The sequence below is a fragment of the Pseudorca crassidens genome, chromosome 11 (assembly GCF_039906515.1).
Source record: "Pseudorca crassidens isolate mPseCra1 chromosome 11, mPseCra1.hap1, whole genome shotgun sequence".
Classification (NCBI taxonomy): Eukaryota; Metazoa; Chordata; class Mammalia; order Artiodactyla; family Delphinidae; genus Pseudorca; species Pseudorca crassidens.
The window spans coordinates 11,207,863-11,225,861 of NC_090306.1; the positions used below are offsets into that span (position 1 = coordinate 11,207,863).

A 17,999-nucleotide genomic window follows, 5' to 3' on the forward strand; every position below is an offset into this window, starting at 1 on the left:
TCAGTACTGTTTTTGTTGATAAAATTTGTTTTGTTCGTTTATCTTATATGAGTATCTCATGCCCATTATTACCATCCTGTGAGATAAACATCATAGAATTATGTCCCATTTAGGAAAGGGAAAAAAAGTAATTGGCTTATCTAAGATGAACACGTGGAGAACAAGATTGCTGTTATTTTCTGTATATTGCCCTTTATCACTAGTATAATTACACGTATACTTGTTGGCCTAGAAATGTAAATTCCCTAAAGTAGGAACCGGTACTCAGTTCTTTTGGTATAGTTGTTTTGTCCATCATGAAAGTGTGACTCAGTAAAAGTCATAGGTTAAAAATAAATGAAAAAATACTCAACTCTAGTTTGCTATTTTAAAAAAACAGGTTTATTGAGATGTAATTCACATACCATACAATTCACCCGTTTAAAGTATATAACTCAGTGGTTTTTGAAATATTCATACACTTGTGCAACCATCACCACAATTAATTTTAGAACATTTTTATTACATTATAAAGAAATCCTGTACGCTTTAGCAGCCATTCCTCATTTCTTCCCCAACCCTCAACCCTAGCCAAGGCTTTGCCTTGAATCAGTAGATCAGTTTCGAGAGTAGTGACATGTTAATATTAAGACTTTTGATTCAAGAGGTTAAGTTATCTTTCTGCTTATTTAGGTCTTCTTTAATTTCTTCAATGTTTTGTAGTTTTTTAGAGTATTAAGTTTTGTACATTTTATTAAATTTATTATTTTTGATGCTATTGTAAATGGAATTGTTTTCTTAATTGCATTCTTAAATTGTTCATTGCAAGTATATACAAATACAACAGATTTTTATATTTTATTTATTTTTTTTGTGGTATGCGGGCCTCTCACTGCTATGGCCTCTCCCGTTGCGGAGCACAGGCTCCAGACGCGCAGGCTCAGCGGCCACGGCTCACGGGCCCAGCCGCTCCGCGGCATGTGGGATCTTCCCAGACTGGGGCACGAACCTGTGTCCCTTGCATCGGCAGGTGGACTCTCAACCACTGCACCACCAGGGAAGCCCTACAACAGATTTTTTAATATCTTGATCTTATATCTTGCAACCTTCTAGACTCATTTACTGGTTCTAATACAATTTTTAGTGGATTCCTTAGGATTTTCTATGTACAGGATTTTATCATCTGCAAGTTGAGGTAGTTTCACTTTTTTGTTTTCAAGGTGCATGACCTTTATTTCGTTTTCTTGCCTAATTGTCCTGGCTAGAACCTCTAGTCAGTGCCAAATAGAAGCGGTAAGAGCAGACATTTTGTCTTGTTTTTGATCTTAGGGTGAAGGCTTTCTGTCTTTCACTATCAAGTATGATGTTAGCTGTGGGTTTTTCTTAGATGCTCTGTATCAGATTGAGGAAACTCTCTGGTTTGTTGAGTGAGTTCTGTTGTTATTTGCTTGGGTGACTTAATGAAAAGTTACTTTTAAAAAGATACTTGAATGTTTAAGAACCTCTTGGTAATCCTGTTGGAGCTAATATATGAACCAGTCTGCAGGGTGGTTAAATTGAGTGTGTACTGTCAGAACTCATTTACTGTGTGGATGGGCCTTAGCAATTCTATCAAATGACTCTTCCATTTCAAAGAGATAGAGAAGAAAATTGTGGCAAATACAGTATAGTTTATCGCTTAGCATTTTGAACGCTAGAACACTCCCTGGTTGCAAAATTTAAAGGATGAAATGCATAAGAAATGTTCATATGCAATGGAGACAACTCCATGCTGAAATTGGGTGTCTGTTGACCTTATTAAGTTAATTATTATCTGTGTAATGAGATGAATGATAGCAGCGTGGTTACTGATGTATTAATTCAGATGTAAAGTTGAATTTGTATAACTTGTCACATAAATAAATGGGAAAAGAATATGCCTTGGTTTAGGGCTTGACATATAATTACCCCTTGATAAATGTCAGTTCCTTTTATCCCTTTAAGGTGTGTTGTTTCATTAATGAAAAGGGGAATTTATAGAAAAAGTATAAGGTATGCCTGGGACTAATAAACATCAAATTCAAGAGTATGCTTATCTTTGTGTTAAGGAGTTGGGGATGGGGAAGGAGGAGCATGCTATCTGGTAGTGTTACACAGAGGGCTTTGTATTTAATTTATCTGGATAATGTATACACATGTGTTCATTATATCAGACTTTATATCTTGCATGTTCACTGTATTTCATAATGAAAAATTAATTATAAAAGAGCATCAGTATAGCTAGACATTAGTAAAATAATACAAAATTTGAGCTAGAATCAAACTTAGCACCCATCTGGTCTAACGTCAGTTTTACAGTTGAGCGACGTGAAATCTAGAGAGTTTGGGTGATTTATCCTATGACAACTGTTATGGTAATGCTGGAACATGGAGTAGATTCAGTTTTGTTAGTTTAGAAATCTTTGTTGTGCTAAGCTTTTATAATTATGTATTTTTGAGGTGTGGTAGATTATATAGCTCACTGTTATTCTTGTTCTGGTAAGATTATATATCCCTGCCTTTGCCATGTGACATGAAGTCTTTCCCCATGAGAGCTTTTTTCTTCTCTACCCTCTTAATGTCTAACTTGGCTTTAGCCAAATGGAATGTGAGTGAAAGTAGTGCTGTGTCTAAGAAAGTAAGTACTATGTCTAAGAAAAAGCTTTAAAACCATTGTATACTGTATGGTTCTGTCATTGTGGATTTTCTCTCTGCCACAAGACCTAGAATTGTAGGGGGTGGGGGAACAGTTGCTGCTCCTTCAGCCTATGACTTAGAATGAAGAAGAATCTTAGTTATTAGCCAATACAAATTTTTTTTTCATACTGCATTATCACCTAGTGAAAGCTGACTGACACAGAAAGTAAGCTCTCCGTTCTTTCAACTTAGGTTGGGTCAATAAGAAAAGTAAAAGCTATTTCCTGGCATTTGAAGGATTTACATCTTTCAACTTGTCCTAAATCATTTTGGATCTTGTAATTCACCCAGGTAAAGTGTGAAAAATTTTGGACAAGTGGTTCTTAAATTCCTGAGGAAATAAAATACATGGCCTTCTGTAACTTTACTCATTGCTGGTGGAATTTGGTGAGTGAGATAAGCTAGTGGGTAGGGCTCTGATGGATAACTGGCTAATTTTCTAAGGGGGCGTAATTTGGTAAGTGTGTTCTAAAATTGCATTTGTTGGATCAGGTCAATTAATTTGACTTTGCCTATATAACAGAATGATCCCCAGAATGCACTTGGAGAAGTGATTTTAAGGTATCTTGCATTTTTTCATGTAGACTACCTTAGAATTTCTCAAAAGATCAATATTAGTGAATGCAACAAGTTAGACTGTAGTGACCATTCTGGTTTGATGTGCATAACCAATATTGATTTGCTCGTGCTTTGTCCAAGGAATTGTTGGTAAAGCAAACTCTCTGTTTCCTAGGGGATATTCCATTACATATTTTTATATCATTAGCTTGATGACAGGCAGAAGGGGTTGTTTGTTGTGTCAAATATTATGAACATTCAATACTTTACTGAATCTGTGAGTATTAGGTAAGGAACAGATTTCACCAATTAATGTTTTTTAAAGTGTGGTAGGATAGCTATTGACAGTGTTTTTATGCATGTGAGAGAAGAACCGTAGCATAGTAGAAATGAAGAATTGTGAACTATAAGGGACTCTGGATCCTCAAGTAAATATTGCCAGTGCTTTGTGAGTGGCTGGGAGAGAGAAGTTTGGAAACAAGATGAAAATCTTTGCGGGATTTTTAACAGAAGTAGTGATTTTGTTTCACTACAGTTTTAGAAAAATAATTATTGACAGAGATGACAAGATATCCAGTATTTAAGAGAAAAATTTAGGAAGTCTGTATACTAAATTTGAGCAGATAAGTATCAAGAGGACGAATCACTGCACTAGCAGTTTCACCAGTCTTCATTAATGGGCAGTAAACACACGCAGATTATTAACATTTGCTGTGCAACACACTGATTATTCTTTATGGTTTTATTGCCAGGACTATTGCAGAATTCTCAAGTAAAATTTAGGAGTGCAAAGTAAAATCACACAGCTCTCAACTGACAATGGGATTCTCAAAGAACTCAGTAGCAGAGCCTCTACAGAGGCTAGGAATCCTCAGCATAAAGTGATTCTTTAGGAGTAAGCCATTATTAGTCAAGCCTATTGACTAATATTTATTTAAGCCATTTAACAAACTCAGATCTGAATAAAAATTATTTTCAGCACCCCATTATTCAGAATAATGTTATACTAATGTCAGTTAACAGCATGAATTTAATTGGAGTAACTGTGTCAAAGATAGAAGTGTCAAGTCCACTTAAGTAGCTTTGCTTAACATTTTGAAAATTTTTGCTAAAGTTTTATTTTTAAATACACTTCATCAAGTATCCATACTTTGAATTAACATAGTGTTTACGTGTGTGCGCGCGTTTTGATCCAACAGTCCTGGTACATTGTTAGTTAAGGCAGTTCTTGGAAAGCAGTAGTATAGATCCTTGTTTATTTACTCAGAAAAACCCCACCATAGTCCTGTTATTGAAGCAAAGAATCTGGGGGTATATTACGAATATGTGTCAGTTTCATCATTCACCTTTAATTTCACACCGTTTGGATTCTTGGTAGAGCACTTGCCCTCATCTGCTTCCCTTGTTGCCGGGCAAGGTACGTGATGCTGATGTCTGATTGGTTTAGGCAACTACGGCTTTGAGCCAATCAGACAGTGAATTTCAGTTCTCTCACAGGACTGAAGCATTCAAGCAGCTGCTGATTTATTTTTCCTATGGGGAGACTATATAAACTAAGAGTATGGCTGCAGCAAGCTCCCTCTTGGGTGTGTTTGAAAAATTACAGGGTTTATTTGTAATTGAAGGAGAAAAACGTGAGGTTTATTTAAAAAACTTGTTTATTACTAAGAAAATTTTATAGGTAGTAAATTTGAGAAAAAAATTCTGATGACAGATTTCCTATTTTTATTTTATAATTTTACATTTAAAGGACTGTAGAATGATGTAATATAGGAAAAATTTGCCTTTAGTTTACATGAGTATTTACTATGTAATATACACATTTGCTTTATTTCTTCAAAAGGGGAGAGCTCATAACCTTTTTGTAACCTGCTGCCAAGGGCAGTTAAGGAGAAAATAATGTAGTAATTGTACTTACAACACTTAATACAGGTTATCAAGAATCACATTTTAATTTCATTAGATGAATCAAACTAAATCAGTTCAGTGCAGTAGACAACAAAACACTTTATAATGCTATCCATAGTAAACCTTTTTTGGGTCCAGAACACAATTAATTTTTGGAATTGGAAATCTGTAACAATAGAGGTAGGTGAGTGTGAAAATAATCTTGTTAGTTGTTTGGATTTAAGGTTTTGCTGGATTTTTAGTATAAATGTTTTATAAACATTAAGGACTATGGAATTTTAAAAAGAAATTTACATTTGAATTTTGCAGATTCTAACCCATTGTGTAGAAAAGTATGTTCTTGTTATGCATTGTCCATGTTTGACTGATTCCCCAGGTAGGGAATGGATTTATATTTCTGGAAACATTCTTTAAATGAAAATAAATAAGATTTATACCTTTTATCTTATTTTAATTTATTTATATGATATATTTAATATATATTATGGACTTAGAATTCTTTGCAATTATGTTCTAGATTACTTTTATCAGACAAAGAACCTCACTGAAGTGTTGTGAATCCAGGTTTTAACTATGTTTTTCTGACCTTATTGTCTGTCTCCTGTTGCTGGGCAGGAATCAGAATGCTGGCTACTGATTGGCTGAGTTTGTGACCAGCTCTTGAATAGCCACTTAAATTCTTGAGCTTTTTGAGCAGGCAGATTGTAGGCTAAGACATTGCAGCTTTTGGTAATACTTCTCTTTGTTGTTTCATAGCTATAATCCCTTTGCTAGAAAGAAGAGTGTGAAGGGAGTGGGTGGAGGGGGATGAAGCAGAATAGAAAATAATGGTTTCACTTAAAGAAGAAGAGGCTCATTGGGCTTTACTTAAAAATAATTTACACAAATTTCAAAAAAAAATTCCAAGCCATAGAGACTTATTTGCAGGTAACACATCCTTCTTGGTTATTTAAATATAAATTCCTTAAGTAAAGGTGAAATCCTTGTTAATGCTGTAGAAAAAGATTCTTTTTTTTTATAGTGATAGTATTTCCCTAGAGTTCTTGAATCTGAATATATAGAGTAAGGACCTAAAAGCACTTTTTTCTTACTGTCTTTCTCATGAAAAAATGTTTTCAGGAGAAAGTAGTTCATCACGTTTTACACATTTACTTCTAGATATGGCAGACATTTTCTGCTGTAAAATATAAATGCTTTTTCCTGTGAAAATAAATTACAGTCTTGTGAGAGCTTCATGATTCTAGTGTTGCCACCTAAAAAAGTAGTATTTCTTTTGTCAAATAGTTTTGTGAATGGCGTCTCAGTTCCAGATGATAGTATTTAAAATGATCTTTAGAAATGTTTTGTTCCGGTACTACAGTCATGGAGACTTGTTTTCAGGTAAACACTTGTTTTCAGGTATCTTTCTTAAATATACATTGCTCATGCAAAATAGATTTTTAAAAACTTAACTGCTGATTGGTTTGCATAGATATGGCTGAACTAGTTTGAACTGGTTGTTCATGCTACGGTTGTTCATGCTACTTCCTTATTGCTTTGTCTGTTATTCATTATACTTAGAACCCATAAAAAATCTTGTAAATGGCTGTAGTGTGCACCCTTGTGGGTATAGGTGGTAGTTATTCTGTAATTCTTTGTATAGGTAGTCCTTTAGTGTACTAAAGGAATTGAATGGCAGTTTTGTTGATAAAACCAGCTTGCTTCGATAACGTTTATTTTTATTAAATGTTACTTGGTGGTGGCTATTAACATTGAACGTGATGTTTGCATGTTGGATTTTCTAATTCATATACAAAAAATCCCAGAAGTATTTAAGAGAAATTTGTTTCGGATTCTCTAGTTTATGCCTAAAGCCATTGTGAATATACATAGACAATTATGATAATAACATTTATTGAGTGCTTACTACCTTCTAGGTGCTTAATGTATAGAATCTCATTTAATCATTATTACAACCTCTATGTCAGGTACTGATATTCCCTTTTTAAGGTGGCTGAAACTAAACATTGAAAGGCTAGGTAACTTGCCGTCTGTCACATAGTATATCGGAGAGCTAGAATTCAAATCCATGTTTCTGTTTGCAGAGTTCATGTTCTTAATGGGATTACTAAAAATTATGAAAATATACTTTTTTTTAAAAAGAGGAGTGTTTGCTTTTACTGCAACTGGCAATAACGGCCACTTCTGCATAATGGTTGAGAAATGTGGCTGTTATGAGGTCAAAGTCCCAAAGAATTGCAGTTCAGTATTTGAAAATATTTAAAGGGTAACCATACTCCTTGTGCTGTAAATTTAATCCTTTTGTATGTTTGGAGTCAGCAAGGAAAAGTGACTAAAAAATTTGCATTGTATCTTTGCAGAAAATTTTTCAGTTAGTGTGAGTTTCAAATGGATGGTAGATGGGAAAAATTTTGAAGTTTAAATTTTAGCTGCAGTTAATAACCCTTAAAATAGTGCCTATGATAATTTTGCGTTGACGTTTCTTCTCAATTTTAAGGTAATTTCTGTAAATTGTTTCACTCATCTCCATAATTTAAATTAAAAACCTAGAAAGACCAAGAAACATAAGTAATTGGCTTAAAGTAAGAGAATGAATGCAGATTTTATACCACAGTCTAGAAGTACTGTGACAAAATAGTTGGTTCTCAGGCTTTATTGGCCTCCAGCAAATAGGCTGGGCCATAGTTTTATGCCTTTCAGCTAGAGGAACAGTGGAACACCAAGAACACACCTGTAATTGAACAAGTTGGGTTTATTGTTGCAGTGAGAGAGAATGTTCACCATGGGGAAACAGCGAGGCATATCAGTAGGAGGATGTTAGAAAAAAACCTGGTAAAAGATTCAGTTATGGTATAGTTGGGGTTTTGGGGGTGGGGGTTGAGGCAGTAGAGCCTTACTCTGTATTAGGTGCTATCAGAAAGCAGGGGCAGTTCTATGCTTGTGTATCTCAGCAACTGTTATCTATAGGGAGGACAAACTATAGCGAGGATAAAGCTGCAATTGATAAAAAAGTGTAGCTATCACTTAGTCAGAGAGGGAGATGTTTAGTATTTTACGGGATGCTGGGTTGCACAGTGACCTTGTCTAATTTGAATGGTGAAGTCGTTTTATGTCCAACATGATTTAGCTATAAGCATCAAATCAGTTTATAACAACAGTGAGCTTTGAGCCTTAGATAAGTTCCCAGACTTCCGAGGCTGCTTTTTTCCCTTCTCCAACCAAAGCAAGTATATCCTAACATCATTCCTACTGGTAATGGTGATGTTAAGTGAATATCCAATGTAAAATTAATATTCTTGATTCTGTATATCTTAGTCCTTAAAGGACGTTTGTTTTATTCCACTATAGACTGGCAACATTGTCTTTCTCTAGGACCAAGTCTTTTGTTTGCCTTACTGCACTGACCAGATGTTAACACAGAAACAATGATAGAGAATATCCTTATCTTAGTTCTGATCTTATTTTACCATTAAGTATGATATCTGCAGTTTTCTTTGTAGATAATCTTTATTAGATTTGAGTTGTTTCCTTCTGTTAGATTTCTGAGAGTTTAACTATGAGTCAGTGTTGAATTTTGTCAAATGAATGAATATTATGTGTCTGTTGAGATGATCTGTTGTTTATTTTCATCCTATATTCTGTTTTTGTGGTAGGTAAATCACACTGCTTGAAAAAAATGTTTTTTCTTAAATAACAGAAATGTATTGTCTTACATTTCTGGAAGTTAGAAGTCTGAAATCAAGGTGTTGACAGGGCCATGCCCCCACTGAGGAAGCTAAGGAAGGGTCTGTTCCACACCTCTCTCCCAGCTGTGGCTTGTGGCTAACTCCATTTTTCACACAGCGTTCTCCCGTGTGTGTGTGTGTGTGTGTGTGTGTCCAGATTTTCCCCTTTTTATAAGGCCACTGATCATACAGAATTAGGGCCCACCCTAAAGACCTTATTTTAACTTGATTATCTCTGCAAAGACCCTATTCAAATAAGGTCACAATTTGAGGAATTAGGGCTTAGGGCTCTAATGTATTTTTATCAAGTGGACATCTTGTTTGGGCCTATAATAAAGCTATAATGCTTCGTGTCTCACTCGTAAATCTATATTGCTTAATTTTTTAATATGAAATTGACCTTGTATTTTTTTTAATGAGCTTCACATGGTCATAGTGTATTACCTTTTAAAGAAACATACTTTTAAGTAACTCACAGATGAAAGAAGAAATCACAATGGAAATTAGAAAATATTTTAGTAGAACAACAATGAAAAATATGACACATTAAAATGTAAGATGCAGCTAAAACAGCACTTAGAGGGAAATTTATAGCTTTACATGGATACACTTACAAAAAAAGGGAAAGATTAAAAATTAATGATTAATGTTTAGCATGTTGAGGACCTACCAGACTGTTTTCCCAAAGCAGTTGCACCATTTTACAATCCCATTGCCATTGCAGGAGAGTTTCAATTTGCCCACATTCTTGCCAACATTCATTATTTTCTTTGATATAGCCATCCTGGTGTGTGTGAGCTGTTGTCTCATTTCGGTTTTGATTTACATTCCTCTGGTGACTAAATGATGTTAAGCATCTTTTCATGTTTCTTGCTTATTGGCTATTTGTGTATCTTTTAGAGAAATGTCTGTTCAAGTCCTTTGCCCATTTTAAAATTGGTTTTTTTGTTGTTACTTTTCAACTGCAACAATATTTTATATTCTATATTTTCCAGATGCAAGTGTCTTATCAGATACATTATTTGCAAATGTATGATTTGTAAATACAGTTGACCCTTGAAAAATGTGGGGGTTAAGGGGGGCCGACCTTCCGCACAGTTGAAAATCCTCGTATAACTTTATAGTTGTCCCTTCGCATCCACAGATTAAACCAACTGTGGTTCAGGTAGTACTGTAGTATGTATTTATTGAAAAAATTCCAAGTTTAAGAGGACCCATGAAGTTCAAACCTCTGTTGTTCAAGGGTTGACTGTATTTCCTTCTATTGTGTCTTTTCACTTTCTTGATAGTAACCTCTTATTAATGTGTTTACAGTTGTTAATTTAGATATTCCTGGTTGCAAATGTAATCTTTCCTTATGTTCCTTAATTCTCCCTTCTTTTTTTCCCCTTATCGCTATACCTCTCTCCCATTCCCCTACTGCTTTCATTCTCTTATAATTTTATCTTTCCTTTGACAGCTACTTTTTTACTTCATGTATTTTTTTTAATGCTATCTCCTCTGGACTCTGTGAATCCATTAGCTTACTGCGAATGAAAACTAGAAATTAGTCACTTTTTTCCTAATACTGCCTAGTAATTGATCTCCTGTGAACTGTATCTGCTATCAATTTTATATTATATAAATTCAATAAATGTGAAAATTAACACACAGCAAGGATCATTATGCTTTCTATATGTAATTATTTCAAAATTACATAAAGGGCTGCTTGCTTATAAGATCAGTTTGCAGTAAGTCTGTAATTAGGTGGTTTCGGTTTCAATTGTTAAACTCTGTCTTTCTCTTTCTCTTTTTAAAGATTCAAAATGGATAGTATAGAAGAACCTCAGAAAAAAGTCTTTAAGGCTCGAAAAACAATGCGAGTGAGTGATCGTCAACAACTTGAAGCAGTGTACAAGGTCAAAGAAGAACTGTTGAAAACTGATGTCAAGCTGTTAAATGGCAACCATGAAAATGGAGACTTGGACCCAACCTCGCCTTTGGAAAGTATGGATTATATTAGTGACAAGGACGAGGTGAATGGCATTGAAGAGCTTTGTTTTGACTCCGAAAAAAGTAAATCAGAATGGAAAGAAACACCCTCTACCTTAAACGTTAATGTAAAAAACAAGCAGGATGATGATTTAAAGTGTGAACCTGTGTCTTCTAATAATATAACTCCTGAACTAGCCTCTAAACTGACTGCTGAACCATCTTCCGCTGATACAGCCTCTGGTGCACTAGCTGCTAGAGGTCTGGTATCTGGAGATTCTGCCTCTGGAGACTTGGCCTCTGAAGCAGTAACGTCTGGTGATCCCACCTCTGGTGATCCTGCTTCTGTTGATCCTGTCTCTGGTGATCTTGCCTCTGGTGAACTGGTCTCCAGTGAACTGGTCTCCAGTGAACCGGTCTCCAGTGAGCCAGTCTCTGATGAACTGGTCTCCAATGAACCAGTCCCTGTTGAACCAGTCCCTGGTGAATCGGTCTCCACTGAACTGGTCTCCAGTGATTCAGCATCTGATGATCCAGCCTCTGGTGATCATGCTTTTGAATCACTGGCCTCTGATGATCCAGGCTCTGGTGATCTGGCTTCTGGTGATCCAACTTCTGGTGATTCGGCCTCTGGTGATCCAGCCTCCGATGAACCAGTTTCTGATGAACCAACTTCTGAGTCAGTCTTTGATCCCACCTTTGAACCAAATTCTATACCAGTCTGTGAACCAGTTCCTGAAACTGATAGCACAGAGCCTAGTAGCAATAAAGGTGATGATTTTCTTGAAAAAAATGGAGGTGATGAAAAGTTAGATCAAATTTTCCCATTTGATGAGAAAAATAAAGCTGATAGTAATGTTGATGTTGATGCAGAAGCTCTAGAAACAGATGATACAATTATTTGTTCAGATGTGTCTCCTGAAAAGAAGATAGAAGAAGATGCTATCACAGAATCTGCTCTTGGAGAGGAAGCTATATCTAGCAGTATTGAGATTGACCAAAGTGAAAAGACTGAAGAAGAAAATTCTGCAGACCTTGCAGAAACCATTAGTGAAAATGTTATGAAAGATGACAAAAATGAGAATGTCTTAGAAAATACAGATTCTATGGAGACAGATGAAATCATTCCTATTTTGGAAAAGCTTGCACCTGCTGAAGATGAACTTACTTGCTTTTCTAAAGCTTCTCTCCTTCCAATTGATGAGACAAATCCAGATTTGGAAGAAAAGATGGAAGGTTCTTTTGGTTCACCATCTAAACAAGAAAGTAGTGAGAGTTTGCCAAAAGAAGCCTTTTTGGTCCTCTCTGATGAAGAGGATATTTCGGGTGAAAAGGATGAGTCTGAAGTTGTATCACAAAATGAGACATGCTCTCCAGGTTAGCATATTATTTAAATTCTAAAGATTTTGATTAGCTTTGATAAACTGCTTAGTAAAACATTCTCTTAAAGTTTAAATTTCTTTTAGTTACAGAAAAAGTGGAGAATGATGGTGACTAGAATGATCTCTTAACTTCACAGCTTCTTAACTTCACAGAATTTAGAATTACAGAGAACCACTCTGAGAGCAGCATTGTGTGAAGTGCTGAGAAGGGAGATAAAATAAGTAGAAAATTTTGCACTTGCCCGTAAGGGACTTATAGACTGGGAATAGAGATAAGATGGACCAGTTTAACACCATGATATAACAATTTCCAGTACATAATTGATCAAAATCCTAGCAATTGTTCATGCTATCACTTAGCAACCAAATAACTTTGAATCTAAAAGCCTACTAGTTTATTTGCTTCAAGTGTAACAAATTCCATTTTACAATTAATTTTCCAGTTGAAATCTGATTCTTTTAATATTCTTTGTCCAGGGAATAGCACCACCATTGCTGGAAGCCAAAAACCTAGAGGTCTAATTATATGTTTGATAAAGACTTTATCCATTTGCTTCCTAAGCCTTCTTGATTCTACCTAACGTACTCCCCTCATTTTCTGAATGATATCTCAATAACTTAAATCTCTTTTATTTGATTGTGTTCCTCTCTTTCATTAGATCACTATTATTGGGTTGGCCAAAAAGTTAGTTTGGTTAGTGAATACACTGTTCAATAAAATTCTTGGTGAAAATGAATATTTGTCCTTTATTTTTAGTTAGAATTGAACAAACTTTTTGGCCAACCCAATACTTTTAGGGTAATTTCAAACTCCTTATATAAAAGCTATATAAACTTCATGATTTGGTCAATGCCTGTCTTTTCCATATCTTTTATTATTACTAGAGAAAAAAGAGCGAATGAGAAAAATCCTACTTTGCTTTCATGGTCAAACTCAAACATGTGTGAAACTTGTTTGAAACTTTGTGAAACTTTCTCAGTTACTTTCAGACTGGTGTGAATACCTTTATGTTCCCATCGTGTCACATTCTCTTAGCCTTAGAGCCCTGTGAGTGGAGTGACCTTGTAATAAGAAAAACAACATCTGGTTTTTAGTTTGTTCAAAGAAAAAAAAAGCCTAGAAGACACAGAGGATTCCCTCCCACCCACCCCCACCCCCAATATGTCATACCTACTTTTGGAGATAGAAACGTTTTCTTATTAAAAAATGACTTCACTTCCAAAGAGCATTCATTCATTTATTAAACCTGTATATATAGAAAGGCCAAGCTTTTCTTGGCTTGGGGATTTAAAGATAAAGTTCATTACTTGCCCTGAGGATTCTGACAAGAATTAAATTGCAAGCCATTAAATACATGGTTGTGAATACAGTAGTAATGTTAAACTGGTATGCTGGGAGTGTAGAGGAGAGTAACTTTGAGAATATAGATGTATTCAGGGAAGCACTTTCCTTTCACTCTCCGTGTAACATAGGGTTTTAAGGAAGATAATCCCTCTTAATTGCAGCTCCATACTACTTGCTCAGGCCAAAAATCTTGGAGCCATTCTTATTTTTTTCATTCATAGTCCATATCCAATCTGTCAGGAAATCCTGTTGGTGCTACTTTCAGAACAGATCTAGAATGCAGTCTCTTCATACCATCTTCACTGCTATCACCCCTGCTTTGAGCCATCATAATCAGGCCAAAAAAATGCTTGGGTCACAGTTAGTGCTCAGTAAATGTTTGTAGAATTAATTAATTGGTAATAGAAGAGTGTTATGGAGGACCTTGCTTACAATGCTAAAACATACTAACACCGGGGAGCCATTGAATGATTTCAAGCAGAGAAGAATGACACGATGAAATTTACATTTTGGAAAGATAATAAATAACAATGTTTAAGGAGAACTTCACTCATTTTTCAGTAAGAATATAGAGAGTAATATTGGGGTAAGTCCTTAAAAAAATCTTTTGGTAGTGTGTATAAGAAAGTCATGGCAAATTGAAGCTTAATTATTTAATGAGTTTATACATTTTACCTTTATGTCAGAATCTTGGAGATTGGAGACCATCCCTCCCACCCAGTGGTTAAATGCAGAAAGATGAATATTAAACCATCCCCATTGTATACTTTGAAAATTCAGAGTTCGGTTTATTTTTGGTTACTTTTAGACTTTTATTTGATTGTATGCTGTTAGAGTAGGTTTAGTGATAGATTTAATTTCTTAGCTGGTAACTGAACTTTTATTTTCTGTCCCCTGACCCAAAGGAGATTTTGTGTATTGTAAGTTGAAGTATGGTTTCTTCATTGGTTCTTAAACGGTTCTCTGTTCTGTTTATATGGTAGTAGAATCTGTTACATGTCATATTTGCTGTTGTTCATCTGTTGAGGTATTACTTTCTTCAGATTCTTTATTCTTGAATAATTTTTAATGTTTTCAGAACACAGGATTATAAGTCTGGCTTTTCCCTCTAAGTACTAACATTTATGTGCTGTACTAGTAGGAAAACATAAACCTCTATTATTTCAGACACTTTAGCAAATTTGTTTTAAATATAGCAGTTATGGATATGAGCGGCAGCAAAAAATAATGAAAGGTATCTGAAAACAAATGGAAAAGCGATTTCAGGTTTACAAAGATAGATGAAAGACCTAAAAAACGATTGCAGATATTCCTTAGTAGGCCTGAGGATGCTGTCATATTGTTGCTTAATACTGTATAATACCTGATACTCATTAAATGTTTACAATCATAGTCTGTTTAAGAAGTCTAGGAAAATAAAGGTTTCTCTTTGGGAACATTCAAACAACACCAGAGGAGGTACACGTATTAGTTACCTTCCATGTATTCTCCATACCATATACTCTCCTCTACTACTGTTCCATCTTTCCTCTCTTTCAGTGCCATTCTTCAAGTTATGTTAACAAAGCTAGCACAGTTTCGTCTTCTCCTGTTTACTCTTTAACTTAATTGAATTGTGATTTCCACGTTCCCAGCCTCTTTCCTAATTGTTCTCAGTGGAGTGACATTGATGCTCATATTGTTAAATCCAGGGGCATCCTTTATTTGTCTTTATTCTCTCATATTTAGATGACCTCTTAATAACAATTCCTCCCTATTGAGATTCTCCTTAGCTTTCAGTCTACTGCATTCTCTATTTTCTTCCCTTTTGGCCCTTCTCATTTTGTTTCTTATGTAGAAATGAGAGGGAGAGCTCTTTTCTACTCGGCTTTTTAAATTTTTTAAACATTGTTTTTTCTTAATATTTTTGAGGAGAAAAATCTGTTTCAAAGTAAATAAGATTTTACCCTAAGCTCTGACATAATTTCCTTCCAAATATTATTTCAGATTTTAAAAATATCTGGTTGTTTTTCCCTTTCATTGGATCCTTAAGATAAATTAGATGAACGTAAATGCTAATGAGGATAATTGCATGGGAATAGAATTTAAGGTTTCTAATTTTGCTTTAGGTTAATAGTGGTAGAATTGCCATGGTTTACATAATTAAAATTTATTGATATTTTGTTTTCACTATTTAATGTGTTCAGCTAAAATTCTTTATTATCTCAGCCCATTTATATTCAACTGTGTCTTACGTACTTGGATTTTCTTTATGGAATCTTGTATTCCTGTACATTGTTGTAGAAGTTGCAGATTTTTCTTTTCAGAGTTGAGTGAGATCAAAGATGAAGCAAGTTTTGGAAAGGGGAGTGTGGGAGGAAGGTCAGTTTCAAATGACGATTGTTGCCTGAGTTAGATATATGTCTGGATTTTAGAGCAGAGGCTTGGACTGTCTAGAAAAAATTAGGGGTAGATACCATATAGACATTAGTCGAAGTTGAGTGACGAGGTGAAATCACCTCAGAGTGAGTATAATTCAGTGAGAGGAGATCCGAGAACTGAGGTCTTTGGCAGTCCTGTATTTAGAGGTTGAAGATATGAGGAAGAACCAGCAAAGGAGACCAAGAAAAAACTTCAGCTAGAAAGAAAATTAGGAGATTTTGTTGTCTTAGAAGTCAAGTAAAGAATGTTTTGAGGAGGAAGGAGTAACTCTATTTGTGTATCAAATGCAGGTGTTTGTTCAGTTAAGATGGAAGAGAAATATTTAATGATCTGGAGATCATTTATGACCTTGACAGGGGGCAGTGCAGTTGAAAGCCTAGTTGATAATTGAGTTTCAGAGAGAAGGGGAGGAGAAGAATTGGAGATAATAAAATGTAACTTACCCCCCAAATTTTGCTTTAAAAGGGAGCACAGAAACTTACTGTGGAAGATACTATTTAGAGATTTGTATTAGTTAAATAAAGCTTTTAAAAATTTTCTGGAAAAGTCACATTGCCAGTAATGCCCCATTTTTCTGATTCCTCTTGTGAGGCTGAGAATCTTACATTTGTATTCCTTATCTATAAATTGCTTCTTCCTCTTCTTTGCCCATTTTTTCTGATGGATATATTGTCTTCAGTTAGTCTGTAGGAATTTTTTGTTTTAAGTATTCTCGTAGAGCCATTAATCTAAGACAGGGGATTGGCAAACTGTGACCTATAGGCCTTAACTGTTTTTGGTCAATAAAGGTTTGTTGGAACATAGCCACATCTATTTGTTTACATATTACATATTGTTTATCATCAATTCCCACCATAAGGACAGAATTGAGTAGTGTGTCAGAGACCATAGAGCCTACAAGATCGAAAATACTTCGTTTTGGCCATTTACAGAAAATGTTTGCCAACCCCTGATCCAGGGCAACGGTTTTGTCTGTATTTTCTTGGAATAAAGTTCTATGTAATTCTGAAAATGGGAAACCAACCCCTAATGTAAATTCTGTCTTCTAATCCTCTACAATACAGTTTTTCCACCTTCATTTAATGAATTTTATTAAAGATAACAGTCATTAGAAAGATATTAAATATCTACTTTGTCTCAGCTCTTCCCCAAAGTTTTTAGGGTTACCAAAATTACAAGGTTTGGTACCTGCTCTTAAGGAGCTTACTGTCTAGTCTGGTTGAAAGGAAAGAATACCACAGATAGAACTGTTTGTGAATGTATGCCAACATATGAGGCTATATTCAAGATGGGAGGAATTATAGCAGAAACTGAATGAAGACAGATTCTAAAAAAGACAGTCTTAACCCAAGTATTTGGATGAGTTTTAGGAGTCCCAGAAACTACTTGAAATTATATATATATATAAAAACACTGTGTACCTGAGCCTCTGATTATTATTCTGAGTTGATGGAGGTTCACTTAGATTCTCTACAGGCTCTGTGAACAACAACAACAACAAAAAATTAAAGAAATATAGGGCCTTACTCCCTTCTGTAGACTCTGTTAGTACCATTTTTTTAAATCCCAACTTCTTTATTATATAAAACGCGAGGCTAAATTTTAATTCTGTTTGTCTATTTCACACTCCTAATAAGTGTTTTAAGTATTAAGAATCCAGTCATATCTTCTAAACATACCTGGAAAACGGGAATTTGATGATAAGAGGAGTTGTTTGAATAAAATGAAGGAATTGGGAGCTAAGCTTGACATGTCTGTGGGTGGAGAGGGATCTAACATATGCATAAAAGAGGCAGACCAAACCAGGCCAGTTTGCTTTGCTGTTTTCTGATCTGGCTTGAAGTAACCCTGATTGGAGCCAGGGCTAATTTTGTTCTTTGGGTGGAAGGGTGGTTTGCTAAATAAAGACTAAGTAAACCTTCATCTTAAGCAACCCAATTTCTCTGTGTTTCTGGAAACTAGGAAACTATAGGAGTCACCATCCTCAGTATTAAA

The 17,999-nt window shown here is 35.1% G+C and overlaps 1 protein-coding gene across 4 annotated transcripts in view; it reads left to right on the forward strand.

Moving 5' to 3' along the window:
- Positions 1-17,999, forward strand: part of ATF7IP (activating transcription factor 7 interacting protein) — a 127,452-nt gene that overhangs the window by 39,037 nt on the left and 70,416 nt on the right. For all 4 annotated transcript variants that reach the window (XM_067695761.1, XM_067695763.1, XM_067695760.1 and 1 more), the window contains exon 2: positions 10,684-12,233. In XM_067695761.1, coding sequence (XP_067551862.1) covers positions 10,691-12,233 — 1,543 coding nt within the window. In that variant the 5' untranslated portion in view covers positions 10,684-10,690. The remainder of the gene's footprint in view (positions 1-10,683; positions 12,234-17,999) is intronic.